The 20,806-nt window shown below is 46.7% G+C and overlaps 1 protein-coding gene across 8 annotated transcripts in view; it reads left to right on the top strand.

The window, feature by feature from the left end:
* Positions 1 to 20,806, top strand: part of PRKCE (protein kinase C epsilon) — a 536,368-nt gene that overhangs the window by 345,655 nt on the left and 169,907 nt on the right. For all 8 annotated transcript variants that reach the window (XM_059134569.1, XM_059134570.1, XM_059134572.1 and 5 more), the window contains 3 exons: positions 15,623 to 15,782; positions 18,002 to 18,036; positions 19,217 to 19,302. In XM_059134569.1, the coding sequence (XP_058990552.1) occupies positions 15,623 to 15,782; positions 18,002 to 18,036; positions 19,217 to 19,302 (281 nt within the window). The remainder of the gene's footprint in view (positions 1 to 15,622; positions 15,783 to 18,001; positions 18,037 to 19,216; positions 19,303 to 20,806) is intronic.

The raw sequence follows: 20,806 nt of genomic DNA, 5'->3' as shown, positions 1-20,806 counted from the left end.
TGGATATCCAGTTGTTTCAGCAGCCCTGTTTGTTAGAAAAAAACTACAGTTTCTCTGTGGAAGTGCCTTTCCACCTTTGTTGAAAATCAACTGACCCTGTATGTGTGGATTCCTCCCTGGACTCCATTCCATTCCCCTGTTCTGTTTGTCCTTTTTCGGTTGTAGTGGCGGGAATAATGGCTTTTCTAGCTTTCTATGTTCTCAGCAAGGCCCAAACAACTCTGGAATACCTTTACGTGTAGCACTTAGAGGTGGTTCAGATACTTAAGAACTTGTCTAGACAGTTCTTAAAATGTGGTCCTGGATCAAGCAGCATCAGCCGCACTTGTGATCTTGTTAGGAATGAAATTCTCAGGGCCTCCCCTTTTTGCATTAGAAATTCTGGAGATGGTGTCTAGCAGTGTATGTTTCAGGAAGCCCTCCAAGGAATTCTGATGCATGCCGACCTTTGAGAAACAGTTATTTTAGGGAGGTGGAGACATCAGAATTTAGGTCATTTAGAAGAAAATGATGATGGGATTATGTTAAGGGGCTTAATCTGGGTTCTTCTGTGTTCTGATTCAGATTTGACCAGCCCCAGTGGCCATTGTCTATCTGAAAGAGATTCTTTTTTCCCTTCCTTCTGGCCTTTAAAACATTTTTCTGAACCCCTGTGGCCATCACACTCCCTGCAGGAAATGAGGTTTCCTTTTAAGGAATGAGAGGGCATTTCTGCTATCTAGAAAGGTTTTCAAGCAAGGATAGTCAACTTCAGATAGAGTCAAGTCAGGGATCTAATAGGGGTGTACATTTTAGGTTGATAGGTTGACAGCCAGTGGAATGTTCTTGTAGTCTATGAGGGCCAAGTTTCAGGTCCTTCTCACCCCAAAATCCACTGGGGTTTTCCTGACTGCAAATAATGGGGGAGAATATTGTGCAAGCTTTTTAAAGGCCTCAGACTTCCCGACTGCAAGAGGAAGATTGTTGCCCTGTCCTTCCCGTGTTCTGGCAGCAGATGCAGGAAGAGCTGGCCTTTCAACAGATGGTTTGGAGTGGGCTGCTCGCCAGAGAGGCCAGACCAGCTCCAGAATAAAGGAAGGATGCCTTCTTAAACGCCACAAGCTTCCCCCCCGCCTTAGGAAAATGGTTTAAAAGAGCAAAGCATATAATGTCATATCTTTATTGTAGTTCCTCTACCTTAAACACACACACTACTTTGACCTCTCACTTGTAATTTTCCAGTTATAGATTTGAACTGGGCCTTTGTTAATTGCTGTGTTTTGAGAGAAAGGATAATTTTTATTTACACAACAACAACAACAACAACAAAAAACCTACCCCAAACAAAAAACCCAGCAAGTTTAAATTTCCCTGTTTGTATGGAGCCTTAAGATTGAGGAGGGGACAGCTCTGGGAAAGAGAATAGACTTTGGCCAGGTGTTCCTCCTGGAAGAAAGATGGTTTGGGTCAGGTCTGGGGAACACTTGGAACTGACACTTTCTTCCTTGCTTGATTTGAGCAAATATAAACCTTTTGTTCCAGAAGGTTGTTGCCTATGTGGTGATTATATGTGTTCCTGCATCAGACCTCACATCACCTCCTGCTTTTCAAAAAGTCTGAATGACCCAACTGTAATCAGTACAAATGAGCTGAAAGTGGGGGCTCTGGCTTTTCTGTCACCCCTCTGTGCTCCCTGTGTGTGTGTTATGGTATGAGAGTGGGTTGTCTTTGTGAGTTTGCATTTCCCATAACTTTGAGAGCAGTCTGGTTTCCAGCGGCGTTCAGAACTTCTCATCAGACTCCATATTCGCTTGAAAGAAACTGGCCTCTCCCTTTCCAATCTGCTAATTATCTTTCACCTAGTCTTCAGCATTTGAGAAGGAACGTTCATTTAAAAAAAACAAAAACTATGAACTGCCTGTTAGAATAACATGAACAGCATGCTTGAATTTTCTTGTGTTTTTCCTAGTTTCCATGTGACAAAAAGTGGGGGTAGGCGTGGGGGGAAGTGTCCATTTCATGTTATTTAACATGCGTAGTATGGATGGAAACAATGAACTTTGGAGCCAGAGAGATCTGGGTGCAAAGCCAGGCTCTACCACTTAATAACCACATACCCTTGGGTCAGTAGCTTAGATTTTCTTAGCCCCTCATTTGTAGAGTGTAGATAATAATACCAAACCTGTAGGAATCCTTTCAAGAAGTTATTGTGTGGTAAATGGTACCTACTATTATTATTATTTTTTATTTTTTATAAACATATAATATATTTTTATCCCCAGGGGTACAGGTCTGTGAATCGCCAGGTTTACATACTTCACAGCACTCACCATAGCACATACCCCACCAATGTCCATAACCTCACCCCCCTTCTCCCAATCCCTCCTCCCCCCAGCAACCCTCAGTTTGTTTTGTGAGATTAAGAGTCACTTACAGTTTGTCTCCCTACTATTATTTTTAAAAATTTTTTTATGCAAGTATAATTATCATAGTGTTATGTTTCAAGTGTATAATATAGTGATCCAACAGTCGTATACATTACACAGTGCTCATCATGATGCTTAGAATTTTTTTTAAATGGATTTCATATTTTGCTTTAGATGAGCCAAGTACCCAACAGCCTTTGATGTAAACTTTCCAAAATTTCTCCCCTAACGCCACTCTGTTCAGGTGCTGCCCCCATTCATGTCCCACAATTTTCTACCTTCCCAGCTTGACATCTCCCCATAGGATCGGAGATTCACATATTACACTCATGAGGGCCCTCTCAGAGGAGGGTTTAAATCCTCAAGCTTGAAGGATAAAGCTTAACATAGCACGGTTGAAAGCCACAAGGACCATTTTGGTTTTTAGGATATCAAGTAGTATCTCTGAATTCCTAGCTTCCCAGAGCCAGGTTTTAAGAAACTCACTTGTACACAGGCTCCAGGATCCATGTGAGAGTGATCTGGTATATTCTGTCCTGTAGCATTTATTCCTCCCTCCTCTCTCTCTCCACTAGCAGGCTAAGTATGTAACACAAAGTGTAGACATAGTACCTAGTACCTAGGAGGCCCTGGGTAATTACTGATTGAGTGAATGAACAATTCTGACAAGAAAAAAAAATATTCTTCTAATGTCTACCTACATCTCTCTTGCTTGGCTCATGTTTTACCTCTTGAATTAGGTATCTATTGATGTATAATAAATTACCACAAATTTAGCAGCTTAAGACAACAGTGGACATGTGTTACCTCCTACACTTTCTAGGGGGCAAGATTCAAGAGCAGCTTTAGCTTGGATGGTTCTGGCCCATGGTCTCTCAGGGACTGTGTGGGATGTTGGCCGGGGCTGTGTTCGCTGGAGGCCCAGCTGAGGCTGGAGGATCTGCTTCCAACATAGCTGACACCCATGGCTCATGGATCAGCGTTCCCAGTGGGAAGGACACCTCAGTTTCCCACCAGATGGATCTGGCCATAGGGTTTCTTGGGTGTCCCATTAACATGGCAACTGGCTTTGCCCCGAGTGAGTAATGCAAGAGAGAGCAAGATGGGAACTGTAATGTCTTTTATGACCTAGCCTCAGAAGACACGCTCTGCAAAATCTTTTTGGTTACACAAGTCGGCAGGTCATGTCTGTTCACTGGAGAAGGGGGCTACCCAGTGGTGTGGAATCCCTCTTGGAGATTGGCTATAATGCCTCCTATTCAGCCCTTTCTTATTTTGTCCAGAACCTGAAATTTCTTTTTACCCCTCTCTTCTAGTTGCATTTCAGTTCTTTTCCATTAGGCATCTCATGACCTACTAAGGGCTAGCCAGACTCACGAGCATTGCCGAGATATGCTTTGGCCAGGAGCAGTGCTAGTCCATCATGAGGGGTCCCTGACTCTTCTTCACATCTGTGTGTGATAGACCCTAACCTCAGCTAAACCCTTGCTACAAGGTCTCCGCTCCTGCTGAGACAAGACCCACTGTATGCAGGGCCCAGATTTCCAGACAAGGAAAGCGCCATGTTCCATACATAAAGGCACAACTCTTGGGCTGCCTTGAGGTAGTAAGGGATAGGATGGGAGCCATGTTTGTGGGAGAGGTTGGGTAAGGTTGAGCCAGGCCTACCCACTTTTTCCCCAGTGCTCTGGTGACCAAGACTACAATATGGAAGTTGCCAAGATTCAAGGTAGGGCCCATGGCTATAATATTTGCCTCTGGGGGCACTTGAGTGGCTCAGTGGGATAAACCTCTGCCTTCGGCTCAGGTCATGATCTCAGGGTCCTGGGATCAAGCCCTGCATTCGGCTCTCTGCTCAGGAGGGAGCCTACTTCCCCTTCTCTCTGCCTGCTTCTCTGCCTCCTTGTGATCTCTCTCTCTGTGTTAAATAAATAAAATATTTAAAAAAATATATTTGCCTCTGGACACAGATAACTGACTTACTTGAAGAATTTGATCTTCACTTGTACCTCATTAGCACTAAGACCTAAGCTAACTGGATCTCTTGTCAGCATGTGTGGCCTCAAAATACTTTCTTACGTTCAACAAATGGAAAAAAAGATTCCTCCCCTTGCCCCACTTTTCCTCTTGGCAGGTTTTGTTTTCTCTGTATGGGAGTTTATAGATATGAGGCCCAAACCTCAGTGAATGTGTCTGTTGTTTTGTAGAGTTCTTAGAAAATCATTTTTCCCTCACAATAGTAACTGTTGTTTTCCCAGCATTCCCATGTCTCTAGGGGAGACAGCTCGAGGAGAGACAGAAGTTTCCAAGGCTCTAAGAAGCAGGAACTGGGAATTTATTGGTTTCCCTGGACTGTGGTGTCCCCTGGTTGGGGAGAGTGCCAGGAACTGGGAGGTGGGCTTGGGACACACTGTGTGTGTGTGTGTGTGTGTGTGTGTGTGTGTGTGTGTGAGAGAGAGAGAGAGAGAGAGAGAGAGAGAGAGAGAGAAAAGGACACACCTTGAAGGAACACATGTTGGATTATGGAATGTTTTCAGTTAATAATGAAAAAGCATTATTGCTTTTGACTTGTTCATCCCTCTCTCTCCATATGCAGAGGTTTGGTCATAGTCTCAGTGGAACATAAAACTTGTAACAACAAGTTTAAGCAGGTTTTTATGAAGGCGTGGGGAAAACATCTAAGTTCTGCAAGAGCTAAGGCCATTCTAGCTGTTTCTGTAGACAGACTTGGGGCTTGTTCACCTGTGTTAAGCTTCCTAAGGTTGGTCCATCTCCCCAGCACCCCGCCCTGGGGACAGGCCTCACCTGGGATCCTAGGAGGGAGGGTGCAAGGAAGGTGAGCTCCCTTCTTGGTCAGCGTGATCCAAAGGCCCAGGGAAGGTAGAGGGTACTCACAACAAACCTGTCTACTTCCTGGGAAGGCATGAGCTTAATTGAGCCCATTACCAGGCTGGACTTGGGGACTCCACAGCTTCTTTATATCTTCCTGTATCTTCTTGTATCTTCTTTGTATCTTCTTGCTCAAGCTCCTTTGTCTTATCCTTCTTTCAGCACCTTCTCTTGTCTTCTTTTCATGTTGTAGTTCCTGAAACTCTCCTCCTCTTCCAGGTAATGTAATAAGACATGCCTACCTGGCCATCTTCATGGGACCCCTGCCTGGGACTCCAGATTACTCAGGGACAGGACATGGCTTCTCCTCTGAACTTGAACTTCGTTAGCGCTGAAAACTGAAGAAATAGCTGGGGGAGAGCAGAGTTAGTTCATGGTGGTATTTTTAGAAACCCTGCAGGCTGGAGCCCAGGATGAGGTCGCTGGGCACCACGTGGGCATTAGAGCCTATGACTTGGAGCTCACTGTGCTCGAACCTTCCCTGAGCTCTGCCTGTCACTGACCAGATGATGTGGAAGGGCTCAAATCAACAGCCCTGGATGAGTGTAGGCTTTTCCACAAATGACCCCGTAACATTTTTGGCTGGGGTCCCTGTGGCATTAGAATGCTTGTTATATATTTGAAGGAATTATGCCGGCCTTCACTGGCACTGACTCTCTCCCACTACCCACCCCCCAAAGACGACCAACTAGCACCTGGGCATGGACAGAAGCCCTGTGGAGACTTCTGCCACTATTTTCCCACAGGCCTTTTTTCATACAAGATTTTAGAAACACAATCAGTGGCCAGCGCTCAGCCTCATAGACATGAGCTCAGTAGGGGCTCAGGTGACCAGAATGCAGCGAAACCTCCTTTTCCTGGGATCTGAATCACAGGACTGTTGCTGGCCCCTGCGGGGACTCTCACCCCACCCTTGGCTGGGGCCCCACTTGGCTGATTTCCCAGGCTGGGAATGTTCTTTGAGTTTTTAGCAGGTCTGCCTGGAGGGTTTGGGTCTGTGGTTTCCTCCTGGCAAGTGGTGACTTTTCCTGGGTACCAGAGGCATGCAGTCAAGTTCCAGTGTAACTCCAATCTGTAATTTTGAATGGATGCAGGAGGGAGAGAGGGAGAGAGTGAGTGAATGAATGACTGAATACAGAGGGGCAGGAGGCAAGCACATTCCCTGCTTCAATGAAATCCTCTTGCCCACTGGTTCTCTGTGTTCACGTGTGTGCTCTGCATCAGAGCATGGGCTTGGGGGATTGCCCTCGTCTTTCTCCCTGGGCCCCTCCCTCAGTGATGGTCATCCCACTGTCTGGCCATCACCATGTATCCCCTCACTATGCTTCTCTCCCTGTCCTATCGGTGTCTGAGTCTTTCACTCCTCCAGCGCACCAAGTGAAGTACCTTAAGTTTTATTTTAATAAGTGAACAGAATACAGGCTGTGCCATGAAGGCAGCACAGCTCCTTCCAAAATTGAAGAAGAGAGAGAGAAGAAGAGAGTTTCTAGTAAGTTTGAGATGCTAATCTTGACGGGTCCCCAGTGCTCTTCTGACTGGATTCCACACAGAATAAAACACGCAGACAGCTGCAAGCCTCAGCCCTCAGACCTCTCCATTCTCCTTGTGTGACTCTCTGGGAAGACGTAGATAGCACGGAGTAATCTCTCCCAAGGAATTAATTGCCGTTTCCTCTTTCCTGTTTTGAACAGAAATTTTCTTTATTGTGTGAGTACAGCATGGAGAACATATTCTTTGGCATCACATAAATATTTACTTCATATTTAAAACTCCTGTCATGAAGCATTTATTCCACTTGAAAATATTATAACCTATTTTCCTTGTGGCAAATAAAAATAAAAGGCATTGCTCCTTTGATTTTCAGTACCTAGTTTTTTTTTTGGAGGGGGGCAGTTGGTTTTGTTTTCCTTCTATTTATCTTGCATTTTTTCACCGGTAAGTCCATAAAATCAAGCCAGAGAATTATTGAGAGGGAAAATTACCTCCTCAGAGATGGAGTAGCAAAGGTTCTCATCCAGCTTATGTTAGGAGCTCCCTGCAAGCCATAACCACTGTTGTCTGGAATATTGTGGTAATTCTTTGCTTTGTTAGTGGAGACCTGACCATCAAGGACCAGAGAACAATAATTGAGAGAGTGGTCTCGGACCAGAGCTCGTGCTATGGGGTCTGTGCCCAGAACAGTGCCTGGTATTCAGTATCTACAGAGGAAACCATCTCTAGATAGACCATTTATGTTATACCCTTCAGAAATTTTCAGTGTGTATTTTCACTCATGTGTTTTTTGAGTATATTTATCCTTTTCTCCTTCTCATTTTATATACATACTGTACACATGTTTCTTAGTCTTCCTGTTTATTATTTCTTGGTGGATTTAGAATATCTACTTTTTCAAAACCACAGCATGAAGATCCATTCTGTGGGTGTATCATGAACTAATCGGTCCCCTTTAGCTTCCTTTGCCAAGTCCCTGGAGGAGAGCAGAGGTGGATGTGTGAAGAGGTGGGTGGGCAGCTGCAGGAGCTGTCTCCCATACAGTCAGGTGCAGGTGGGACCCAGGGTGTTCTGCCATCCCTGGGAGGCAGGACCAGATGGGTCAGGTGGGACTTCCTGAGCTGGCATTTACTGTTTGTAAGTTGTAGGACCTTCAGCAAATTATTTATTTAATCTCTCAAAGGCTCGGTTTCTTTGTAAGTCAAGAATAATAACCACTGCATGGTATTAGAGCATGTGTGTGAGTTGCTTACATAGCTCATGTATTTGAAATAGTACCTCATGGGTATGTAATAGCATGCATATATAATAGAGCCTCATGGGTATGTAATAGCACCTCATGGATATGGAACAGCACCTCATATATCTACATCAGCACCTCATGGATATGTAATGGTACCTCATGTGTACACAATGGTATTGCACCGATGTAAGGTGCTTGGAAAGGTACCCAGTACATGGCAGGAGCCCGATAAATTGTAACTGTTATTTTCCAGCTTCTGAATATCTCAGGTTTGACAGTTCCTTAGAGAAGAAAATACTACGACAGTTGAATGGTTTTCTTCACGTTGTGAAATTACCTTCTTTGAGGACTGGATTTCTTCTTTGCTTGGATTCTAAGAAAAGCCTTCTGAGGAGGTCCCCAGCCTTTTCTCAAATCAGTTATGTTTCTCACTGCTTTTGTTCGCAAACTGAGTCACTGTTCTATGCCTGGTCCAATCTTCCTGGCAGCTTGCCAGTCTGAAGATGGAGTCATTTTTCTAAAGCCCATAATGGATGGAGTAGAGAAAGAGGAGGCTCACTCTCTTTCGCTCACCGAGACAGGTGTGGAACATCTGGAGGCAGCTGGGCCCCTGCAGGGTGTGGCGATTAGGAGGTGTCAGAGCAGGTGTTGCAAGGTGGGGGGTTGGGGCTGTTTCACTTCCCCCAGTAAGGAGGTATCAGCTTGGCACCAGGAAGAAAGAGAAAGAAGGTACCAGCTTGGGGTTTAGGCTGAGCTGTTGCATTACCCTCTCTTGATAGATAGGAAAGTAGAAACCCAAAGAGATTGAATGATTGGGTTTGGAGGAAAGGCAACATTTGTGTCATCATCTAGTTCCTAGTTCAGCCATACTGGCAGAAAGAGGTCCAAACACAAGCCAGAAAAATTAAAGAAGAACCCACAGCATACTTGCTTGTGGAAAAGACCCCTGTGTGTCCTGGACATCAAGGGTAAGTGACTGTCCTGTGGTGAGGAATAACAGCAGTACCCAGAGGCTGCTGGTTGTGCATATTGATCATCCTGGTCCAGGCTTCTGGTTCAAGGGTCTCAGGCAGGGTTGATCCTTCATCTGGCGATTCTCACTGCACATACCCTGCAAGGAAGTGCTGGCGTATGCAGACGTTCATAAGCTGGACCTGTTAGAAATTCCCTGCCAGATATTTTTTTTAATAATTTTTTTATTAACTTATAATGTATTATTTGCCCCAGGGGTACAGGTCTGTGTATCATCAGGCTCACACACCTCATAGCACTCACCATAGCACACACCCTCCCCAATGTCCGTCACCCAGCCACCCTATCAATCCTCCCATCCCCCAGCAACCCTCAGTTTGTTTGCTAAGATTAAGAGTCTCTTAATCAGGGGCATCTGAGTGGCTCAGTGGGTTAAACCTCTGCCTTCGGCTCAGGTCATGATCTCAGGGTCCTGGGACCGAGCCCCACATCGGGCTCTCTGTGGGCAGGGAGCCTGATTCCTCTCTCTCTGCCTGCCTCTCTGCCTACTTGTGTCAAATAAATAAATAAAATACTTTAAAAAAAAAAAAGTCTCTTAGAAGAGTCTTGTTCCCCATCCCATCTTGTTTCATTTTTCCCCTCCCTATCCCCCCACATTCCCCTGCCCTGGCTCTCAAATTCCTCGTGTCAGAGAGGTCATATGATATTGTCTTTCTCTGATTAACTTATTTTGCTCAGCATAATACCCTCTAATTCCATCCACATCGTTGCAAATGACAAGATTTCGTTTCTTTTGATTCCTGCTAGATATTCTTAAACTGAAAGATACCAGACAGTGTGGAGGTGAAGGGTATCTGTCGCCTCATACAGGGAGTGGTGTTCAGTCCTGTCAGGTCAGCTCCCCTTTTGTGCCAGAGAAGGTGAGGTGGGGTGAGGTGGGAGATGGTGAAGCAGGAAGACCTCAGTCATTGGACTGGCATAGGCTTTGGTGCCAGGAGCTGCCTCTCCCCATGTCTGTGAGGGTTCCCCTGGCTGAGATGGGGAGGACTTGGCCCAGGAAAAAGGAGCCAGGAGGGGCTGCTTCAACAGAGTCGTAACTCCAAGGTGTGGGCTCTTTCTGTTGCTTCTGCCACCTGCGTGCAACCTTGGGGCTGTAAGATCCTCAATGTGCAAAAGCTCCTGGGAGTCTGAAGTTGACGGCCTAACGGAACCACGCAGGAGACAAGCCTGGAACATTGCTGGAGGCTGAGGTAACTGAGGATCTCCTAGTAGCTCCACCGGACAGCTCTGCTTCACTTCATGCTTTGGAGAACTCCTGTCACACTGTCTGACTAATCTTCATTTCCACAGAAAGTCTCAAAAAGGTTATCCTGCTCTTAGCAGGTCTCTCCCTGACTTGACATCATTCCTTCTGCCACGTGGCTGATGCACCCATAAAACAAAAGATCTGGAAAGGGCCCGATGGTTTCCTCTTTGGGAGGAAACCCAGCCTGGGTTTTGCCTCTGAGGATGCTGCAAAGGAAGGGTCACACCAGGTGGCTGTAGCGCGGTGCACACAGTGACGGCACTGGGCATCCTTTGCGGTGGGCTTGGGGGCAGGTCGGGGGAGCTCTTCCCTCAGTCCAGGAGCACTGGAAGCTGCAGACTGTCAAAATTGGGCCTGTCCCCCTGCCCAGTACATGTATGTAGTGCCCTCTCCTTGTTCATACTGAGTAGCCCTCCCCCTTCCACAGCAAGAAGGATGCACAGGCACAGAGAACCTCTCTTAGAAGTCACTAAAGAGCATCAGAGCATGTTGTTTTCCAATTCTACAGACAGCATGTAAACCCATCATCCTAGCAGAGCACAATAATTCTTTTACATTACCTTCAATCTGCAAGTATGTTTTACACGGGTTTGTGCGCGTGTGCATTCTGTTTTTACCATATTGTATCCCATTTCCCCATAATCCCGCAAGGTCTTAGTTCACCATTTTTAACTTGCTATAAATGTGCTATAATTTGTCGGACCATTCTCTTAATGCACAATGGTCCAGTTACTTCTGTTTGTTGGCCAAGATAGACAGCAATGGGGGAACATCTGGAAGTTATAAGTATATAGCTTTTTGGTTCTGTGTAATTATTGACTTAGAGGGAATCCCAAAGTTAAAGGATGTGACTTTTTTTTGTGGTGTTTGCTATCATTAGAGTATTGTTTCTGGAAATGTTGCATCACATTGCATATGTATAATACGGATAATACCATTTTAAAACAAACTTGTTTACTAGGTATTCAGTGGTGGGTCAGTGGTATGTCAAGACTGCTCTTTGCATTTTAAAAATTCCCACTAAGAGCGAGTATTTTATAATTCCTATAAGTTTTACGTTCATGTAATTTACACAGGAGTCTCTAGGGATCTTGATGGATATATTTGGATTCATTGGTACCTATACCTCTGTGGTATTCTTGCCATTTAATGTGAAACTAATGGGGAGGAATGAGACAAATCTAGATTGTGGAACATTCTGTAAGACAGCATCCTCGACACTTCATAAATGTATCATAAAAAGGAAACAAGAAAGCTGTTCTAGATTGGAAAGTCTAAGGAGGTGTGGCAACTAAAGGCAAAGCAAGAGCTCTAAGTAGCTTCTGAAAAAAATTTTTTTAAATTATTTTTTGTTTATTTATTTGAAAGAGAATGAAAGAGATAGACTAAGATGGGAGAGGGTCAGAGGGAGCAGCAGACTCCCCACTGAGCAGGGAGCCCAGTGTGGGACTCAATCCCGGGACTCTAGGATTATGACCTGAGCCGAAGGCAGTCGTTTAACCAACTGAGCCACCCAGGTGTCCCGCTTCTGAAAAATTTTAAAGCCACAACTGTAAAGGGCATTTGGGGGGCAGTTAGAGAAATTTGAATATGAACCATATATTAGATAATGTCATATCAGTGTTAAGTTTCTTGACTCTGCTAACTTTGGTTATTAGGAGAATGCTTTTGTTCTCAGGAGATGAAGGCTGATATATTTTGGGGTAAGGTGTTACTGTGCTTACAACCTTCAAATGGTTTAGTCAAACTATGTTTGCATCATATTTTATATTATGTATTAATAGTATATTATAACATCATATTATAGTATTAATTATATTGTAGTTATAAAATACAGTTACGCTGATGATGTAAATAAATGTAATAATACACTATTATCCTGTATTATATAAATATAGAAATTATAGAAGTTATTCACAACATATTTAATAGATACCATATTGATTTTTATATCCACATCTATATTCATTTATAAATCTGTCACATTCACATCACACACTCACATGCACACACGTGTGCGATGCATTACCCCATAGGAACTGTATTTTAATAGAGATCCTTGACAGCAGCAGGAAATGCTGATGGGATCTGTTTCTGCTGGTGACTCCAGGCCCCAGCAGGGAGGTTCTGTGGGACTGGGGATTGCTGGGGCTCCCCTCAGGATCTAGGCATGTGGGTGACAGACACAAAGACTATCTGGCTGGACCCTTGGCTCCCCTGTCCAGAGGAATGGGTGATGGGATGATTTTCACCAACTGGGGGCCCCCTCCTCTTTTTCCTCTTGCCTGTCCTGCTGCTTGGCACATGGAGGGTGGGGAGGTCCCCATGGGGGGGGGGCATGAGGTTTACCTGTGTTTCCCTCTCCTATAGCTTACTGTTTCCCCACATCTTTGATGTCAAATCTCTCTTACAAGGCAGTGCACCTGTGCTCCAGAGCAGGGATTACAGAACCTTTGGGGAAGTTCAGTCAGACAATCAGACCCCACTTCAGGGGAATTATTCTTGGCTCTCTGTCTAACCTCCTCCCAGGACCCTCCCCTCAGCCCCCACCAGTAGGAAGCATCTTCTCTCTAGGCATGAGTGCTTGCAACTGGGAGGTCTTTATAAGTCCTTTAAATTAACAGGTTGCTATGTTAACATATTAAATCAAAGTAAACAGAGTTTAGACCTTCAATTTGGTTGCTGGTCATTTCTGTAAAAAGTTGAGAAATGAGGCCCTTGGGGATACCCGTAACCCCGTTCTAGCTGGGCTCCCTTGAGAAAATTAGATAGGACTCCTCAGCAGTTTCACAGAAAATATAACTTCCCAGGATCAAAAGACTAGTAAATTTGAGGGATTTGCAAAGCAAGTTGCACTTTAAATGCATGAGGGGCTGACTTACTGTTTAAATGTGATCCATGGGACGTCTGGGTGGCTCAGTTGGTTAAGTAGCTGCCTTCGGCTCAGGTCATGATCCCAGCGTCCTGGGATCGAGTCCCACATCGGGCTCCTTGCTCGGCGGGGAGCCTGCTTCTCCCTCTGTCTCTGCCTGCCATTCTGTCTGCCTGTGCTCGCTCCCCCCGCCCCCACTCTGATAAATAAAAAATAAATAAATAAATGTGACCCATGGTGAATCTGGTAAAGGCAGTTGGTTGAATGCTTGTCCTCTGGCCTCAGCTGCCCAGGTGTGGAGATTGGAGTCTAGATTTTTATAGATCATGTTTGTAGTAAGGAAGTGCTAGTGAATATATTTTTTTAATTACCGTATTTTTTTTTTCTGCTTCTAAATGTGGTAGAATATTCTGGATATAGTGAAAAGTAGGCAGCAGAAGTAGAAGTCACCTGTCATTGGACAGTTGGGTGTTGATGGCCAGATTTCTGTGTGTGTGTACCTGTCTCTATAGTAAAGCAGAGCTGGGACATTCTCATGAGAATCTGATCAGCTGGGCCTTGGTCCCTAGGTTGTGGCAGGGTAGAAGGTGGGATTTGCATACTCCATCTCTTTCCAGGTCAGAGACCTTTTGGAATATAAAAAGCACCCATTCAAAAGGGGGGCCAGGCTGGCTGGGGGTAGGGAAACAGAGGGGTGGCAGGCAGACCCCCATCTAGGTCATCAGGGTCTGTGCTGGGGATCAGCATCTCTGCCTGTCTGCTTGGAGGCTTCTTCCCCCTAAAAGCCCCTACTGGGCATGTGCTCCCCATTCTTGCCTTTCTCTTCCTCTAGTGCTGTGTCCCTCCACCCCTGCTCAGTCCCCACTGACAGACACTGCCCTCAGATCCTCCAGCTGTTGGGCTCACACAGGTGCCATTCTCACCCCAAGACTGACACTGTCATGGTGGCATGTCAGGTGTGGGGGATACTTGGGGTGGGGGGGGGCACGGAGCCTTCCCAGTGCATTTTAAGCTGTGCCGTGCGGGCGACCTTCCAGGGCCAGCACTAGTGCTAGGAACCAGGCGCCTCCCCTGCCCTCGGAGAAGCCAGAGGCCGCTGGCCTCTTGCATTTTAAGAGCCCCTCAGTTGAGCACTTTGGGACCTTGCTGTCGGGAGGGTAGGCTGTCGCCCAGAGCGGCATGTGGACAGTGTTAACACTGGTTTCTCCCCCACTCTCTGGGTTAGAATCTGGGCTCCACCACTTAGTAGCTGTGCTAACAGAAAATGGTTATATAAACTTCCTATTCCTCAATTTGCACACCTGTGAAGTGTGGTTATGATCACCTTTCAGAAGTGCTGCTGTAAAGTTTCAGTGGGCACCTGCCACGGAATAAGCCCTTAGTTAGCATTAAGTGTGACTCTTGTATTGGTCTGCTTGGGCTGCCGGAACAAAATGCTGTAGACGGAGTGGTTCCGGCAACAGAAATTTCTTGCTCCTAGTTCTGAAGGCTAAAAGTCTGAGATCAAGGTGTCAGCACAGTTGGGTGAGGGCCCCCTTCTTGCCTTGTAGACATCCATCTTCTCTCTGGGTCCTCGCAAGATAGTGAGTGAGCTCTGGTCACGTCCTCTTAACAGCATTCACCTCATCATGGGAACTTCACTGTCATGGCTGGGTCACACTGGCAGGTAGCACATCAACGTGTGAATGGGAGAGCGGGGCTCAATCATTCAGGCCATAACAAGCATTGTGGTCGTTTATTAGCACCCTTGCAGGACTCTCTGAGGCTTGGGGCAGCCTCTGATGTGGACCCAAGGAAGAAGTGAGGACCGGCCTTTTGTCTTCAGTGAGGTCGTAAAGTCCGTGGTGGTGGGTCTGAGTCTTCTGGAAAACTGCTTTCCCAGTGTTAGGTTTCTGTCTCCTTTTGACCTTCAGGAAAAGGTTCCTGGTTATCCTAGTCCGGAAGAAGGGGAAGGAAGAAAAGTCCGGTTTCTCTGAGCCAGGGAGCTGGGTGCAGATTCCACAGTGCCCTTGGTGTCAGCACTGTACCCCGTTTCCAGAGGGCTGGGCCCTAAGAGGCTCCAGGCAAGGATGCACTGGCTGGCTAAGGCCTGGCTGCCAAGAAGCTGTGATAAAATGTGAACCTTGAGCCTTTTGGTCCCACACCCTTGCAATGTGCAGCTGCATCCCCGGGGGGAATGGAGAAGCCACACCAGGGGCAGGACTGGGATCTGGATGAATTCGGGGGTGCCGCTGGTACAGGAAATGGCAGCCCAGTCTGGCCTTCCTGTCTCTCATGGTGCACCCTTGCTGGGGTTGAGCAGCAAGGCTCAGACCCCAGAGTCCCTCAGCCCATGGGTACTCCCGCCCATGCTGCTCCTGCTCCTGGCACTGAGAGTGGGGTAGGAGGTCTCTTCCCAGGTGTGCTAACCCTGTGTTTTCTTCTCTGCTCTTGTCCTTCCCCAGCCCCTAAAGACAATGAAGAGCGCGTGTTCAGGGAGCGCATGCGGCCCAGGAAGAGGCAGGGGGCTGTCAGGCGCAGGGTTCACCAGGTCAACGGCCACAAGTTCATGGCTACCTACCTTCGGCAGCCCACCTACTGCTCCCACTGCAGAGATTTTATCTGGTAAGGCCCTCTCTCCTGGGAACCTCTAGTGAGGCTTTCCCTGAGGTGAGACATGGGGGAGGGGGTTGCAGGAGAAGAGAAACTTTATTTTTAAAGTGCTGATGGGCTTCATTTCTTCTTCATTTTATTGCAGAAGACTTTTCTGGAAGGCTCAGTGAGTCTCTAGTACCCGGGGGGATAACTGGGAAGAATGGTGACTTTATGCTTAGGATCATATCATAGATCATGTTTAACGAGTTAAGATTTTATAACCAATAGTGGTATGTTGTGATGTATTTTTTAAAGGAGTTCTTATCTTTTAGAGACAAAAGCTTAATTATTTAGAAATGAAATAATGTGATGTCTGGGATTTGTTTAAAAATGATCTGGAAGAAGGGCAGAGGGGCTAGGGGTAGAGATGAAATAAGACCAGCGGTGCATTAATCATTGTTAGAACAGGTTATAGGTCCCTTACATTTATCTCTTTATTTTTGTATATATCTGAATTTTCCCATGATAAAGCTTAAAAAATAATTGATTCCCAGTATCTGTAATTCAAAGCAGTTCTTAATAACTGTTACAACAGTGGTGCTACTAGGATGCCCAGCTTTCAAAGGAATGAGAGAGCAGCATTGGCTGGAGTGCTCAGGGAAGGCTTCCTGGAAGAGGTGGCATTTCTCCTTTCATGATGACTAGGATTTTGATAGGCAAAGACAGGTAGGTTATGGGCCTTTTTGGGAGATGGAGAAGGATAAGGAGCACCGGCCTTGAGTATTGGTGGGGGAATCTTAATGAATGCCTACCATGTGCCAAGTCTTTTCTTAGGCCCTGAGAATATCTAATTAAATCATCCTAGTGTCCTAGAAGCTATGTATTATTAAAGCCATTCCACTAACAACAGTACTGAGACTCAGAAAGGAAAACAAGACTAGTGTGACGTCCTCCAGCTAGGAGGTGTCAGAGACCCACTTCCACTCCTGGTGAGCCCAGCAGAAAGCTGTTCCAGACCTCCCACCAGCCTTCCTGGCAACCTCTCTGAGCTCTTGAACTTTGCCAACACACTTGGATCCTGTGGGGGGGAATAAGTGAGGCCAATCTGCCGCACAAACCAAGCAAAAGGAGCATCTGAATTAGGCTTTGAATTGCCAAGGTGTGCAGGAGTGGCTTGTCTTGTCCTTGTGGTTTTCCAGAACTAGTCACTGAGGTTGGCATGGACATCTGTGGAGGTGCAGCTCAGAGCACCCTCAGGCTGCTGGAAGCGGGAATAATGCCCCAGTCCCATCACAGAAATGTCTCACCCCCAGCGCTGCTTCCACCCTCTAACTCTGTTTTCTGTATTTCCATTACGAGTTGTGTGTTTGGAGGGAGTATGTTGTGGAAGCTGAGATGTATGGATTCAGGTCTCCTCTCGGCGTACGGCGAACACCTCTGGGTTCTAGGCTTCCCAAGGTGCGGCTCCCACTGGGCTGGAAATGGCAGATTGCTCCTTGACCAGTTGGTGGTGTCACTGAGGACAGGGCCCAGGCCAGATTGGTTGGATTGTTCTGTGTCCATGCTAACCCTAACCCTGCCCCAGGGGAGCTGACACCTGTCAGGGAAGGAACCTCTGCCATTACCCTTGACCAATGCCCCTAACCCTGGCCACAGACCCACCTAGACCCTTTGACTGCTGCTGGAGTGCCCAGGGAATATGCCTGTAAACTAGAACCCTCCTATATGATTACCTGCCATGTTTGACTGATCAAGATCTGCCTTGAGCGAGCAGAGTCTTTGTGGCTTTCCAGAACACTGTTGGCCTCACTGGAAAGGCTGTTGGTCTAGGAAACCAAGCCCTGATACTGACCAGGCTTTGTACCCTTTCCAAACACTGGCTCTAACCTCTGTTGCCTCCGAAGGAGTCTTTTTTTTTTTTTTTTTTTTTTTTTTAGATTTTATTTGTTTACTTAGAAGGAGCAGGAGGGTGGGGCAGAGGAAGAGGGAGAAGCAGGCCCTGTGATGAGCAGGGCTCAATACCAGGACTGCCGAATGGTGGCATGAGCAGAAGGCAGAGGCTTACCCAACTGAGCTGCCCAGGCACCCTGAAGGAGTCACTTTAAGGCTCTCTGCAAGAGGAAGTGAAATCCCGCTGCTGTCTGGATTCTAGTCTACTTGGTGCATCGTGGCTGGTGGCCAGAAAGGGGTGACGTTGTGTGGTTTTCGACCTACTAAAATTTATTAAAAGGTTGTATTCTTCTTTTCAGGGGTGTCATAGGAAAGCAGGGATACCAATGTCAAGGTAAGAGGCACTGTAGGAACTAAATGCTTGGGGGCCCTCTGGTCTGTCCAGATCAGCGACACTCCTAGGACACACATGCTGGGTTTGATGACATTTATAGGCTCTATAGGGTTTGCATGCTCCTGTTCCCTCTCTGAGAAGCAAGACCTTGTTTTCTTTTGTCCCTGCCTGGACATGGTTCCTGTATCCCATATATGGGGTGTAGAGGTATGGGAGTACCTGTGGGCACCTGTCTCCAGCTGTCCCTGGGGTCTCTGCTCCTTTCCCAGTAAAATGCAACCATTCAACACCCTTCGAAGGCCCCACCCTGCCCTGAGCTGGGCTCCGTGTACCCTGTCAGCTCCCTCCCTCCTCCCTCTCTTGCTCCCTGAAGAAGTTCCCTCACCTGCTCGATTCACTCCTATCACTCAGTGATCCTTGCTGATTCTCTCTCTACCCCCCCCCCTTTTTTTTGTCTCTACTGTGGAATCATTAGCTCTTCAATGTTTAAGACTCCCTTGAAATCATTGCAGTTTGTTTGTTTTCAGTTCTTTGACTAAAATGCAAGATCCATCTCCTCACCCAGCCACTGGTTGACTTGGGCTCACCAGAGGACCTGAGCAGGTTCTGTCGTACACGGCCATGTCCTTGAGGTAGCATATGTGCAAATAGCTGCTTACCTCTTTGGCTGCCTCAGCTCACACTGTCCCAGGATATGGAAGAACAGGCTGTGGGCCACTGTGAAATTAACCAAAAATGTTTAAGAACTCCTGTGCCCCAAAAGACCCATTCTCCCTCAGTAGTGCTCCCCATCACACCTGCCAACCCTGACGTGACATGGGCTGGGGCATAGGACTGCTCCGGTGCCTTTAACAGACCTGCTTCACAGAAGGAAACTGTTCCCTGACCTTGGCATATAGAAGTGAGGAAATCATTTGGTACTTCCATATCTAGAGAAAACTCCTGAGGCCCTCTGGGTGTAAGGGTGCATTCTTCTCCAGAGCTTTCAGGGAACCCTAATGGCACTGATGACACAGTATTCCTAATGACTCAGCCTTCCAGGCTTCAGCCGGGTCTTTTGTTAAGACTCGGGCACAGGAGGGGTGTGGCTCCCGGCGTCCCTCCATGGAGACCAGAATCTTGGGGTGGAAGCTTTCTACCCCCACTTGTCGCTCAGCCTTCCCATTTTTGCTGTTTGCAGTTTGCACTTGCGTGGTCCACAAGCGATGCCATGAGCTCATAATTACGAAGTGTGCTGGATTAAAGAAACAGGAAACTCCCGATGAGGTAACTATTTATAACGTTGAAATTTGGGGCTTTCTTTACTGCCACGCCTCCCTTTCTTTACTGCCCCCTCAGTGGTTCCTGAGAAACTCCTTATCTCTCTCAGATCCCCTGGCTTTCTCCATTGTGTTGATCAGAGGTGAGGGAGTTGTCCACAGCCTTCCAGCAGGAGGCACGGTCTACAGAATGACCGTGGCTCAGAGTCCGTGTCATGTCCGTGGCTATTAGGGCAAGAGCCGCACAATCCCAGAGCTAAAGTCTGCGAGGAACATGTGAATTGCTTTCTGTCATTATCTAAGTGACCTGTCACTGTCTCCACACTGCTCATAAACAGGGAGAGAGACATGACACATAAACGGGAACCTTGTCTTTCTGAGGTGATGGGGGGAACGGAAAGGAATTAACAAACCCAAGAAACCCTTAAGAGGCAGGAATAACTATAGTAATAATACCAGCCGACGTTCATGGTGTACTTACCGTGTGTCGATTTAAGTACTTCGTCATACAGTATTTAATCTCAAAACGGCCTTAATAAGAGCTATGCGATTATCTTCATTTTGCTACAGGGAGAGTGGAAGCACAGAGAGGTCATGTTAGCTTGCCCCAAATCACACAGCTAGTACGAGAAGGAGCCATGTTCACACCCAGGTCGTCTGTTCCATGGAATCTGAGCCCTTGACCGATGGACTTCATTGTCTCTTAATCTTCTAACCTAGTATCAGGTTGACTCTTAGGGAAGTTGCTGGGGGTAAGGAAGTGAGACAATTCAACAGTAAAGGTGGGTTTCTCCTAACTGAGTGACTGGAAGGAGAGTGTGAGTGTGAGGGTGGGTGTTATCTGTGTTCATAGCAGTGGATTTCAAAGGCCTGCTTTTAATTCTTGATGAAATAGATAAGTAAGTACTGGATACTCATAGTGCATTAGAACTGGGGGTCAAAGAGACGCTAGGTAAGTTTATAATCAGGTGGACTTATAATTTGGCTTCCAAAAGCCAAAAAGATAATTCATCCGAATGGCATCTTGGCATCAGAAACACTTCTATCTTTTATCTCCTTTTGCTTTCACACAGTCTCTGGAAAGCCGTGGGGGCATGGCCTGGATGGAACCTTCCATGTCCTGAAAGACAGGCAGCCCAGGGCACCAAAGCTGTTTGTGGGGGCTCTGCCGTCATGGTGGAAAGTGCAGGTTCTCACCACCTGGGTCTCCTGGCTCCTGTGGCAGGGTCAAGACCCAAGTATACAGTTGCACTTTTTACTTGGACAGATAAAGGAAAGGCAGGTGGCTGGCATGCTGTCAGTCTCCCTTCTGTCCTGTGGACATCCTCTGAGCACTTCCTGCTCTGAGCCAGATACTGCGCCACATGCCACTGAACGAAGAGGAACACATGATTCCTTCCCTCCAAAACCTCCCAGGTTTCTTCCCCTGCGAGCCCTTACAGGTTTCTATAGCTTCGCCCCATCTCTTGGAGGGAAAAGTCCCCAAAGAGTCCATGCCCTACAGGTTAGAG

This window comes from Mustela lutreola, chromosome 9, assembly GCF_030435805.1.
Source record: "Mustela lutreola isolate mMusLut2 chromosome 9, mMusLut2.pri, whole genome shotgun sequence".
NCBI classification, from domain to species: Eukaryota; Metazoa; Chordata; class Mammalia; order Carnivora; family Mustelidae; genus Mustela; species Mustela lutreola.
Note: the sequence above shows the minus strand (reverse complement) of the source record. Positions and strands in the feature narration are given on the sequence as shown.